Here is a 13,552-nt window from a genome sequence, read left to right as displayed (position 1 = left end):
TCTACTGCAGGCGGAGGGTTACACAGAAATAACCAAAACTTCGTGGTTTGTGTGCAGAAGGTCTATTCGTTTTGTCTCCCGGGAGACGTCCCATCTCAGAGCAGGACGGGACCAACCCTGTAAAGGCGGAGTGGTTGCTCAAATAGAAGAATAATATTTGTCTTGATTCGCCATTCCCAATAAATAAAGAAGCACAAAGGGTATTTGGGATTTCACCTCGAAACGGAACACTTGGCGCTCAATCGAGTAGAGTAATCGAACGTAACTAGTAGTGGTCCGGTGCACCGGCGGGTAGTAAGTTAATCAAAACGAATTATTTACTGACGATGCTCCGAGCAGTGCTTGCAAATTATTTTCAACCATTTCTCGGGAACTCTCCAACACTCCACCTTCACCGTCTCCGAACAGACCTGCAACTGCTATGCGATATTTCAGTGGACAGCATGGGTAAATGTGAGATTGGATCGTTTATTTTGCAATAACGAGACTACGCATCGTTTACACTGCAATATTAGCCTAGTACTAGCTAGCATCGGAAGCTATCTTGCTAGCAGCATTGACATGTCATGCCCATGCTATGGCCGTTGTAAAGTGCGCCCCACAGGCCGCAGTGTAACGTTAAATCTAGCTAGCTAACGTTAGCTAGTGGGCTATCTAATAATGATTAGATTTTCTTCATAGGTATTTTGTGATATATATACAGTGCATCGTGTGTGTGTGATGTTTTTGCCATATCTACAGTAGTGGTTGGTTTATGCTGTTGCCACTGATAGATGATGGATGGATAGATCGTTGGCTGAAACAATTTTATCTCTTGCCAGCACTGCGGATGAATAATAATTTGCCTATCAACGTCGTGCTGCGGTCCGCACACCTCACCTCGTGGCAGTTAGTGATGACGTCAGCAAGTAATGTTATGACATTGTTGTGTTTTTTTGGCTCCATCTAGTGTATCTCCTCGATATCGTTGCTTTAAGTGTAGACTACAGTAAAAACTATTTCGAGATTCAAGATGTACTTGCATTCATTAATAATATAATCAACACATTATAGTCCCTTCTATGATAAACATTTTACTTTTAATTTTATATTACCTGCAATGATATACATTTTATTTGTAAAATTCAGACTGCAAAGTGACAGTCACTGGTAATAAACTCGACCATTTGAAGAGCTTGTACAAGGCCATTTGCTAACAATATTGCGTGTAATGCATTGTGTTGATATCGTGCGCCAATGCTACCCTTTGGAACGGGTGTGCAGAACATGGGTACTTGGATGTAGTGTAGGAAAAGGGTTCCAAAACCGTTCATATGCCTGTATTCTCATTTCCGGAAGAACCTCGTTGATTCAGGAGGTTTAGAGTTGCTGTTTAGTGTTGACTGTAGCGTGTTATCACTAGTGATCCTCCGACGTTTTCTTGTACATCCCACAATGCGTTGCGGTGTGCCTTTTGTGAGCACAGAGATCAGCTGAGCCCAGCATCGCTGCAGTGCTCTGGCAAAGCGACAGCAAAGCAGGATCGGAGCTGCTCGGGGCCGCTCGGCGAAGAACATCTCAGCCCGGGCTTTATACAGTGGCAGCCTATCGTTGTCTTATAATTTTTATTTATTTTATAGATCATCCGAAGAGTGTTGCTTCTACTATGTGGTCCAGAATGTGACCACTATTTTAGCCACTTCGCATAGACTTTTATTGTAATTGGTTTTTTTACTCATTTAAATGTCCCCGACTCTCATCAGTCTGGTTTCATCTCTGCTTTGGATAGATCATTTTGATCAACGGAGATTTTTTTAAATTCATCTTCCATTCTTTGACTAATACTGCTGTAGGCTACTCCATACGAGGAGTCTCTTTATGGAATACGGCTGGATTGGTCAGGGAAAGCTTCAAATCTGTCGGGGATAGGAGGAGATTCGAGTTTTTCCAACCGGGAGTGGGGGATAATATGTCAAGACGAAAACAGACCAACCCTTTCAAAGTTAATTGTAGGTATCTGAGGTATTGTAGATGTTATTTTTACAAGTTAAAATGATATGCTGAAAGGACGCGGCAAAGTGTTGAAGACCTGTGTGATGATGTTTTGCTCACAGAATTGCATCTGTCGTGGACCGTAAAACAAATGTTTCAATTTCCATCGCAACCTTCATGAGAGCGATCGCATCGCTAGTACAATGTGCCAGTCCTTTGGTGCTCTTAAACGGGAAGATTGTAGAGTGCTCCTCTATTTTGTGGATATATCCACATTGAGACGTATGCTAAGAGAACTAAATAATTTATGTTACAGATGAAACTGCCTTAAAGGTGTTACATACTAAACAGAATGTGAAATGCATGCTCTGTATCACGTTGAGTCTCTCTGCATGACTTCTATAGGGAAGCCATCCAGGCAGCGTATCCTGGGTGTTTACTAGCTCGCCGAGGCTCTTGTTTGTGGTTTTAAGATGAATCTTTGTTTGAAGCTGTATGAAAACTTGCTGTGGCATGTTGGCCCCCTTTTTAAACTCTTGTTTAAAGAGGCTGATATTGCTACTGTACTAGACAGAAAAGAAATGGTTTATACATGCTCCTATGAGGATAGGATAGGCTTCTTTCTCTTTGCCTCTGGTGTATCACTTAGAATCCGATGCTGTTGAAACTAATACTATTCTCCATCAAACTGTCCACTACAATCTGTCTGATAAGTTACATGAGGCAATATTCTTTAACGGGGACGGTAGGTACGGTAGGTAGGTAGAACATCTGATCAGTGAATGACAATCATGGCCACTTGACCATCATTGCCTACCATTGTGCCCTTGAGCAAGGTACTTAACCCCGACAACGCTAGCTCAAAAACACAAGTCGCTTTGGATAAAAGCGTCTGCTCAGTGACCAAAGTGTAAATCGTAGTCTGCATTAGTTTTAAGGTCCTGTATTTTCCTGCTCAGCCATTCCTTACTATATTTCCTGACATATCGTAGCCACACTCAAAACCAATAAGGCCACTGGAGAGCACCAATATGGGTCATCCTTACCACCACACTGGCAATGCCCTGGGCAGTAACAGTGTCAGAAGGACTAAGGAGGGGAGTATGCTACAATAGGAGGAAGAGGAGTTTGCACTTGTGTGTATCTGTATTCGGAGCTTAGGCTAAAACAATGCCATAATGGAAATGCTGTGATCTCAAGTTGTGTTCCATGACGAGAGCTGAAATATTTTTTTGGGGCGTGGGCCCCGTTTCTTAACCCAGCACGCAGCTGAGCTACATCTGTGATTGTCAGGAGCGTTCTCTTTGTGACTCTCATTTTTAAGCAAAGCCCGCATCCCAGACACTAGCGAGTCATTGACTGCTTCAGAGACGACATGTTTTTTTTTTTTTAGGCCCATGCATATGAAGCCTAACAAACGTCCCTGCTGCTGATGTCAGTCTTATTTTCCTGCCCGGAGCCTCAGAGTTCTCGTTCTCCCTCTGCCTCTCCACATGCTGCTGCTCTCTGAGTACGAGTCCACCCAAGGGGATCGCACCCAATAATCTACCGCTGTTACTAGGCTATAAAGCATTCCTTAGGCCTCTTATCTAAACATAGTTTGTTGAAAGGTGGCGTTGGAATACATCTTGGGCCCTGAGTAATCCCATACGGGTTAAGAAGATCAGCCGGTGGTGTTTTGTAACCACTGGAAGGACCCTCACCAGTCGGGGCCAACACAGTCAAGTGTAGCGCATTATCTAGCCTCATTTGTCTCGGGCAATTTATTGATCAAACACAGACATATGCGCCTGCGCACACACACACATACACACACATATACGCGCAGAGTATTAGGTGTTTACTATTCTACACATATTTCTTAGAAGTGGGAACTGTTCTATTTTACCAGAATGAAGCCAGAGTCTTTTGCTAGGGAAGATGGCTGTGTTTTCCTCCATGAAGCCCAGGGCTGCAGACAGGCAGGCAAGACGGCAGGCAGACAGACTCAGGCAGACAGGCACGCAGGCAGATGACAGACAGGCAGGCAATCAGACTGTAGCCAGACAGACAGGCAGCCAGACAACAGACTGACAGGCGGGCCAACTCAGACAAGGATGGAATACATTATGAAGTCCCTCTTTCTTTTTTTTCTCCTTACTGATTTTAACAGATTTTGTTTTTAACAGGATTGGATTTTAGGCCTAGTCCTCCAGTCTGTTGCTTGGACCACAAAGACCAACCTATCTGTCCTGCACAGGAAAACTAATCAGATAGTTAAGCTAATTAGGGTTGAGGGTTGTGTGTGTGTGTGTGTGTGTGTGTGTGGGGGGGGGGGGGGGGGGGGGGGGTCGGCGGCGGTGGTTGACTTGAAAAAAGATAGCAGCCTTGAGAGATTTTGAGATGATAAACAGACCATCATTTTTATATTATTCTGCAGGTTGTTTGGGAATGGCCTAGTCTTTGATCTGGATCAATTTTAGAATGCTGGAGCCACAAGTTGAATCTGAACTTGTACTCTGGTCTTAAATAAGAGAGACAGTTCAACAGTTCGTCTGTTTACTGTTGACTTGTCTGGGAGCAGGGTTGAGTTAATTTCAGACATTTCACTGGAGAAGAGGGCTCATCAGGGAGGGGGTGGTGGTGTGGTGTGTGTGTGTGTGTGTGTGTGTGGGGGGGGGGGTGGTTCTCTCCCATCTTGCTTGAAATACTGGGCTGTCAATTAGGCGAAGTGAGAAATGATCTGGGAGTCTGGGATTATCTGATGTCTGTGTATCTCACCGTTCCCAAGCTTCAATCTGGACACGGCAGCGCCTCTGCACGCAAAGATGGAAGGCAGGGGCCCCCAGTACTTCCTGGAGATTCAGACAGAGTTGTGTGTGTGTGTAAGTATGGCTGTGGCCGTGTGTCTGTCTGTCTGTGAGCATGCGCGTCCGTGTGTGTGCGTGCGTGTGTGTGTTTTGGAGCGTAGGGTGGGTGAGAACAGAGGGGGAGCTTGAATTCATCCAGACCCCCATTGCTCAGTGTTTGAGTAGAGTTTTGGCATTCCCTCTTTTGTCTGTTTTGTTTTGCCCCCCCCTCCCCTCCCCCTCTCCTTCTCCTCTCTCTCCCCCTCTTCTGTGTCTGTTGGCTGATGAGTTTGTCTCTTTGTCTGGCTTCAGTCAGACACTGCGTCACCTCCTGCCTACAGACACACAGACTCAGAGATAACATCAGAGTGGCAGAGACTGGATGGGGGGGGGAGGGAAGGAGTGAGGAGAGAGACAGATGTACAGACAGAGCCTGGCGGTGGGGGAGGGGTTAGCTCTCACACATCAATCATTGGCTGCGTGCCGCGGAGCCAGCCTGTTGTGGCGGTTCATAGTTCAACACTTGGAACCGCTCTACCAATACTAATGAGCGCATGGGATTACAATGGGACCAGCGGGCCCAAACTGTGTTCACACACACACGCACACACCAACTCCACACAGCAAGTTAACGGTGAATCGACACTTTGCTAGGGCAGTACTCGGGGAGGATCTTGTACGCTCTGCGATAGACCGCCCCCCCCCCCGCCCTGACACGCAGACCTAGCACCTCCGTGTTTGCGCTCTGCAGTGCCCCGGGATCCCGCCTCTTGCAGGCTGTAATTATGCGCGCCAGCCTCAGGTAGACGCCGTCAGGGCTTCGCCCCGCTGTGACGAGGGGAGAGACAAGCGCTGACAGAGGGGGACAATTAATCGTGATCTTTTGCGGTGGGTGGTAGAGAGAGAGAGAGAGAGAGAGAGGGGGGGGGGGCGCGGTCAGCGCACACTGACCTCCTGTCAGCGTCGTGGCTGTTTTGCTGGGACCGAAGGCGCGAATGTGACCCCGCCCCACCAGCTCACCTGGTCCCCTAGTCTGAACGCCGGCTCGAGAGGCGGAACGGGACGGCAGAGGAGAGGATGGCAGAGTGCAGGCGATTAGTACACGCAGAGCGGCAGGCGGCGAGCGAGGGGTTAACAGGAGAGACACACACACATATGGGCCGTCGTGGTACGAGGCAGGAGCCGCCCCCTCCGAGCTGCTGGTGTACATATAGAAGCTGCTAGCGAGCTGCGCACCAGCGAGGAGGACAGAGGGTGAGCCAGGCTGTGCTGTGTGTGTGTGGGTGGTACTGGGAAGGAGAGGGAGGGAGAGAGAGAGAGAGAGGGAGACTGACGAGTGGAAGAGAGTACAGGCTGCTCTCCCCTGGGACTGCAGCATGCACAGGAGTGTGTGTGGTAGTGAGAGAGAGAAGTGTGTGTGTGAAGTGAAGGTGTGTGCATGTATCAGTGTGTGCTCCTGCTCTGCTCCATTGCGCTTGCAGCGCTACATTGGTGCGCTGGTGAATTTGCAAGCGACCCCCGTCAGCATTCGAAGGCTGGGAATATAGCGTTGGGCAAACACGTGTTTAAGAATTCATGTCTTTTTTTTTTTTCTGGTCTCGCTGTGGCTGTTTGATGCAGGGAGGCTGCATGCTCTTTTCTATTCACACAGCAGTTTCTCCGTAGGTGTGTGAAAAACTGTGTGTGTTTATGGATTCCACCACTTAACTGTACTACAAATCTGGATGAGTTGTGGAATGAATGAATAGATAGATAGGTACTTTATTGATTGCTGAAAGTGTCCATACAAAACACTTTCTGTGCCCATGCAGAAATATTACCCTGGCAACACCCGATTCTGCCCTGTGCTTGTGATCAACTGACTAGACTATACTAGGGGTGTAACAGTATATCGTGCCACAATATATAGCGATACAGAAACGTCACAATACCTATCGTCAAGGTGAAAATAATATCGTGATATGTTTAATGTATATCAGTGAACGCTGGCTAAACAACGCTGGTAACAAACATGTCTTTTGTCTCTAGGCCTATCCATGATATTACAACAGTTAAGATCTACATTCACTAAGTGTAGTGGAGTAGAAATGTGGAGAAATGCACTATTGGTGTGAACAGCAGCGCTACTGCAACGCTTCACACCTTCCCTTAGTGTATCGTATCGTATTGTTATCGTCAACCCGATATTGTGTATCGTATCGTATCGTGAGATTAGTGTATCGTTACACCCCTACTCTATACTCAATGGAGAAGGAGATTCAAACAGAATTTGACTACTCCTGAACTAACTCAGGCGCTGTACTCTATGGAGATGGGGATTTGAACACAGTTTGACCCCCTGTGCTGGTCTGACTGCCCGTGTGTGTCGTGTCCCCCACCCAGGGCCGTTCCATACAGCAGGCATCACAGGCCCTCTGCACACGATTAACATGGAGGGCAGGGACGACTTCACCGAGGACAGCGAATGCCACAGCAACAACTCCCAAGAGCAGGACAGCATTTCAGGTACTCTGCCCGGACGAGAGCATGTAGAGAGTGTGTCCAGATCCGACCCAGTGTCACTGGTGTGGGGGGGGGGGGGTGTGGCTTAGTGAGAGTATGGCTAAATCTTTCAAGTCTTTGCTTGATACCTTGTGTCCTCCCTCCTGAAGGGGCAGATGGAGGAGATCCTCGTCTGTCCGTTGAGAGGAGAGAGGATGCGAGGTCATCGAGGAGGGGCTTGTAAGATTTCTAGCTAAGACCCGCTCTTGTGTTCTGTCGTCTCGTCTGTATTGATAGGGCTGTGTTTGCCTCCATAGAAGACAGCGACAGCGACCTCGACAACCCCGGGGACGACTCTTCCTCCAACACCTCCGCCGACGACCACATGACCTCCAAGCGGACGCCGTGCCGCCTGCAAGGCGCGGGGGTCAAAGAGGTGAGAGAGAGAGAGAGACGGACCAGGCCCCTCTGGGGCTCCTGGGAAGTGGGTTTCTGAGGAAGCCAATCAGATCTCTCTGCATTTAGGGTTGCAAAATCCCATGAATATTCACAAACTTCTCAAAATTCCCAACGGGAATTAATGGGTATTAACAGTAATAAACTGGGAATTTGGGGGAATTAACGGGAATAAATTCTGTTTTCCATTTTATTCCTGTTAATTCCAATAAATTCCAATTATTTCCCATGGGAAGTTAGTGAATATTCCTGGATTTTGCAGCCCCATTCTGCACACATGGCTTCTATTGCACTTAGGTAGGTAGAACGCCTCTCTGTACTACGAAGCTGCTCTTCTGTTCAGACCTTCTGTGACTGGGAATAAAACTAATCTCAGTTTGCATGGTGTGAATCGCGCCTACGACAGCGCTGAGGCATTGTGTCGCACAGCAACAGCCGGTGATTCAGCTGGGCCTCAGGGGAACGCTCTCTCAGAACCTCACCCCCCCCCCCGCCCCTCCCCGCGACACGTGCGCTCACACACGTGCACAACACACACACGTCACACACTAACGTATGTCCCCTGAACCTGCACCATGACTACTGCTGCCACCAGGACCAGCCAGATAGCAAGTAGGAGGCAGACAGCTTGATTATAGTGCATGTCATGACCAGGGGTGGGGCCAATTAACCGATTAATCGTTCATGGCGATCAAAGTCGATTTTTGGTCACTAATCGATTTGGGCAAATTGTGGTCATCATTTTTTTTTCATTCAAATAAACACGTCCTTTATTTATTTATTTTAATTGAACTGAACTAATGTCGTGCATCATCCGTTCTGTAGGGCTATATTGACTGGAATGGGGGCTAAATTACAGCATCAAAATCTATGGAATTGTGGTGCTTTCCTTTTTTTCATTCATATTAAGACTTATTTTAAAACGTTGGAATTAAAGTCGATTGATTGTTCATTGATTCATTAATCGACTATAAAAAATGTGAGTTGTGCACATCCCTAGTCACGACAGTCATTAGCCTAGTATGAAGTGTGTCCAGTATGGTTGTTCCCCTGGCCACCGGCGTCCCTGATGTCCTCGTGTCCCACAGGAGAGCGAGGAGGGGGCTGACCTAAGCAGCAACTTCGTGTGTCCCCTCTGCACCCTGGACTTCAGCAGCCCCGAGCAGCTCATCGCCCACGTCTACCAGGTGAGCAGCACGGCGCGGCCTGCACAGCCTAGACCAGCACAGCACCACGCTTAGACCAGCACAGCACCACGCTTAGACCAGCCTAGACCAGCACAGCACCACGCTTAGACCAGCACAGCACCACGCTTAGACCAGCCTAGACCAGCACAGCACCACGCTTAGACCAGCACAGCACCACGCATAGACCAACCTAGACCAGCACAGCACCACGCATAGACCAGCCTAGACCAGCACAGCACCACGCTTAGACCAACCTAGACCAGCACAGCACCACGCTTAGACCAGCACAGCACCACGCATAGACCAACCTAGACCAGCACAGCACCACGCTTAGACCAGCACAGCACCACGCTTAGACCAGCCTAGACCAGCACAGCACCACGCTTAGACCAGCACAGCACCACGCTTGGACCAGCCTAGACCAGCACAGCACCACACATAGACCAGCCTAGACCAGCACAGCACCACGCATAGACCAACCTAGACCAGCACAGCACCACGCATAGACCAGCCTAGACCAGCACCACGCATAGACCAGCCTAGACCATCACAGCACCACGCTTAGACCAGCCTAGACCAGCACAGCACCACGCATACAGTAGACCAGCCTAGACCAGCACAGCACCACGCATACAGTAGACCAGCCTAGACCAGCACAGCACCACGCTTAGACCAGCCTAGACCAGCACAGCACCACGCTTAGACCAGCCTAGACCAGCACAGCACCACGCTTAGACCAGCCTAGACCAGCACAGCACCACGCATAGACCAGCCTAGACCAGCACCACGCTTAGACCAGCACAGCACCACGCTTAGACCAGCCTAGACCAGCACAGCACCACGCTTAGACCAGCCTAGACCAGCACAGCACCACGCTTAGACCAGCCTAGACCAGCACAGCACCACACATACAGTAGACCAGCCTAGACCAGCACAGCACCACGCATAGACTAGCCTAGACCAGCACAGCACCACTGAGCCGGGCACGAATCCCCTTGATTAAGGTCAGGGAGTGAAATAAGCTACGTAGGTAATCAGCTCTAAACCCCCCAGGAGTGAACTTCACCACGGGTGCTGGACCACAAGGAGGGAGAGAGGCTATAAGAGGCTAATATGATCCACTAATGGACTTACCCTGGCAAGGCTAACGTCTGACCCAGCTTTGTGAGCTGCCGTCATGGCAGAGTTTCTAACTAAGGTATAATTAATAATCTGACTGATAAACCTCAGAGAAAATGAACGTATAACGTGCAGAAGTGCCGAGCGGGAATTATTATTGCACTGATCCGTGTTTAAGGCCGATTTAAAAGAACACCCAAACCAGCTGACTGAGGGCATCATATCTGCTCTTAGTCAAGTATTAAACACATATACTGACACCTGCAAAATGTAGATATAACTACGTTATAATAACTGTTGATATGAATAGAATTATATTTCTGCCTCTCTCCCTTCGCTCCCTTCCTCCCTCCCTCTCTCTCTTTCTCTCCATCTCCCTCTCCCCAGCACACCTCCATGTTGGGTGGCAGTAATAAGAGCTATGTGTGCCCGGTGTGTGGGCGTGCTCTGAGCTCGCCGGGTTCCCTGGGGCGACACCTCCTCATCCACTCCGAAGACCGCCACTCCAACTGCGCCGTGTGCGGAACCCGCTTCACGGACACCAACAACTTCAACAGGTCTGCGGCTTCACCACCCTCACCGAGCTGCAGCCCCCCGCAGGGGCACCAACGCATGCAAAGCTCCTAACAGGCGCTTTCCCAAAATCAGTCTTTTTTATATGCCAAGGATTCAGGCGTAATCTGTGAGCTTTGAGAAGAATATATAATCCCAGGGGATTTGTTTTGATAGTATTTTACCAACTTCTCCTCTCTGCCCCTCCCCCCCTCTCAGGCAGAAGCTGCGAGAGATCCTGAACACCGGCAGCATGGAGTGCAGCAGTGGAGACGAGGCCTGCTCCATGTCCCAGTCCCTCACCAGTAGCCCCATGGGAAACCCCGGCCATTCTGGCCATCCAGGATCAGGCCACCACGGTCACGCTGGACCAGGCCACCCCAACCATCCCGGCCACCCCAACAACCAAGGACCAGGCCACTCCGGCCACCCCAACAACCCAGGACAGGGTCACCCTGGCCACCCCAACAACCCGGGACCTGGCCACCCTGGCCACCCCAACAACCCGGGACAGGGTCACCCCGGCCACCCCAACAACCCAGGACAGGGTCACCCCGGCCACCCCAACAACCCGGGACAAGGCCACCCCAGCCACCCCAACAACCCGGGACAGGGTCACCCCAGCCACCCCAACAACCCGGGACAGGGTCACCATGGCCACCCCGGCTCAGCCCACCCCTGCCAGGGACCGGGCCCCGGGCCGGGCCAAGGCGCGGGCCACGCTCTGCCCTCCCTACCGGACGGACTGCTCCCCTCGCTGCCCCCTCTCCCCGACGCCCTATGCCCCGCCGCCGCCGGCCTGCCCCCGCTGGCGGACATCCTCAACCCCATGCCCGTCTACCCGGCCGGCGTGCTGCTGGTCTGCAACAGCTGCGTGGCCTACCAGCAGCTGGTGGAGGCCCAGTCGCCCTCCATGCGGAAGTGGGCGATGCGGCGCAAGAATGAGCCACTGGACGCGCGCATCCATCGCCTGGAGCGCGAGCGCACGGCCAAGAAGAGCAAGCGGGCGTGCGAGTCGGCGGAGGAGCGCGAGCTGCGGCGCCTGCGGGACCGCGAGGCCAAGCGCATGCAGCGGCTGCAGGAGACGGAGGAGCAGCGAACGCGGCGGCTGCAGCGCGACCGCGACGCCATGCGCCTGAAGAGGGCCAACGAGACGCCGGAGAAGCGGCAGTCGCGGCTGATCCGCGAGCGCGAGGCCAAGCGGCTGAAACGGCGCCTGGAGAAGATCGACCCGTCACTGAGGACGCAGATCGAGCACGACCCCACCGCCATGGCGGCGCTGACGGCCGACATGAGCCTGTTCCAGTTCCCCTGCCCCATGCCGGTCCCCTCGCTGGACAACGGCCTGTTCATGAAGCTGCCATAGCAGGTCTCGGCCGCCGGTCCGCCGTCACCGCGACCCCGCCACTCCACGCCTTTGTGTTGCCATGGTCACAGGGTGAACCATTCCCTGCTGGTTTTACCCGCCAGCTTCTTACTGCGTCATGACAACTTGATACCCAAACTCCTTTGTCAGCTACAATAAATAAAAAAAAACACTATTAATTTATTACAAAGGACATCAAGAACAGGGTTTGAGAATGTTTCGTAATAGTGATCTTGAGTATAAAGCATGTTGTAAAGAGATTTTATCTGTTCTTTTTCTGAGGGGGTGGCCAGCAGACATTTCTACAGCCCATTCCAATAGGAACGGTTACACACTTCCGTAGAGGATATCTTTTGCACATATAGACCGTCAGTGAAGGGAGTGGGGGGGGGGCCTGTAGCCACGCCCCCCCCCCCTCCCCCCCACCTCTCCTCTGGTCCTCTCTGCCAGCCCAACGCCCGGGGTCAGCCTGTAGCTCCAGCCCCCCTCGCGCTGCCAACGTGGGTCCCTGGCTAGCTAGCTCACATCCACCCAACCAACTACCTCACTCAGGGCAGCGGCCGTGCCCTCTCTTGTCCTGTGGCCTACCGTTCCCCTTCCCCAAGCTTCCAAAGCTCCTCATGGACTGTTCCGGACACTTCTTAGACGCAGGTCGGTACCCTGGTTTGTGGGCGTATGCCCCACAGCATTCACAGCTAAAGCCAATAGCCGGCATCCAATAGGACGTAGCATTCGGAGATGACGTGCAAGATGAGCAGCGGAGAAACTATCGGTTTGGATTGATCATGTATTTTCTGTGTGTTCGACGTTTGTCTGCTGGATGTTCTGTGTTCTGTCCTATTGGATGAGCCTGCCTTATGCTGAGCAACACTCCTCCATTCCTTCATGCTCTGTTGAACTCGATGTACAGTAACGTTACACTGCCTCTCTTTGCCAATATATGAATCTGTTGTTTTTTCTTTTTTTAAATCTCTACACTCCATAAGCTTTGCCAAGTAGTTGGTGACAATGTCCTCATACTTTATTATACAGTATAACTTCTGTTGCATTGGAATTTTGGTTCATGAGAACCCAATCTCTGCTGCTGTTACTGTACTGTAGCCTACTCTACATTAGTTACCTCTTGATGAGATGGTTTGTGGAACTGAGAATGCTTATTAAACTCAGTTGTTTGGTTGAGTTGGCATCACTGAACCATGAAGGGAGTGGTTTTTTTTTTTACTCAGCTGAATGGGTCATACATATTATGTTATGCATCTAATCAGATTTGCTCCCATACTCTTGATTATTTGAATATGTTTTCAAGATTTCCATTGTCAGGTAATATACTATGTTTTTAATGACTGAACTCTGCATTATTTCCATTGTGTTTCATCATTGTGGAGTGCTTTAGCAAACTACAAGGAAACATGCATGGCCCCAACCCTGCCAACCCTGCCCACAGGGAGAGATCTTCTGTCTTCTTCATTGACCTCATTCCAACATATATTTATGCAACATGATGTGAATATATTTTTTATTGTGAAAATAAGTTTGGTTAATATTTTGTTTGATGGTATAATAGATCAAATGACACATTTGCTATGTTCATA

The 13,552-nt window shown here is 50.2% G+C and overlaps 1 protein-coding gene across 1 annotated transcript; it reads left to right on the top strand.

Annotated features, from left to right (window-relative positions):
• Positions 1-1,936: 1,936 nt before the first annotated feature.
• On the top strand, positions 1,937-12,255 carry znf821 (zinc finger protein 821). Its single transcript, XM_084436934.1, has 7 exons — positions 1,937-1,988; positions 7,182-7,304; positions 7,598-7,716; positions 8,825-8,923; positions 10,430-10,599; positions 10,814-11,109; positions 11,266-12,255. The coding sequence occupies exons 1-7, from the start codon at positions 1,949-1,951 to the stop codon at positions 11,958-11,960; spliced, it is 1,542 nt and encodes a 513-aa protein (XP_084293060.1). The 5' UTR covers positions 1,937-1,948; the 3' UTR covers positions 11,961-12,255.
• Positions 12,256-13,552: the final 1,297 nt, after the last annotated feature.

Source organism: Borostomias antarcticus, assembly GCF_949987555.1.
Source record: "Borostomias antarcticus genome assembly, chromosome: 4".
NCBI lineage: Eukaryota > Metazoa > Chordata > Actinopteri > Stomiiformes > Stomiidae > Borostomias > Borostomias antarcticus.
The sequence above is the reverse complement of the archived record's forward strand: the minus strand, read 5'-3'. Positions and strand labels throughout refer to the sequence as shown.

What these genes read in the sequence shown, in the direction of transcription:
- znf821 (XM_084436934.1), top strand. Translation starts at nt 1,949, where the DNA reads ATGTCAAGACGAAAACAGACCAACCCTTTCAAAGTTAATT. An exon ending in AGAGCAGGACAGCATTTCAG is followed by an intron (nt 7,305 to 7,597) that starts GTACTCTGCCCG and finishes TTGCCTCCATAG; the next exon opens with AAGACAGCGACAGCGACCTC. An exon ending in GACACCAACAACTTCAACAG is followed by an intron (nt 10,600 to 10,813) that starts GTCTGCGGCTTC and finishes CCCCCCTCTCAG; the next exon opens with GCAGAAGCTGCGAGAGATCC.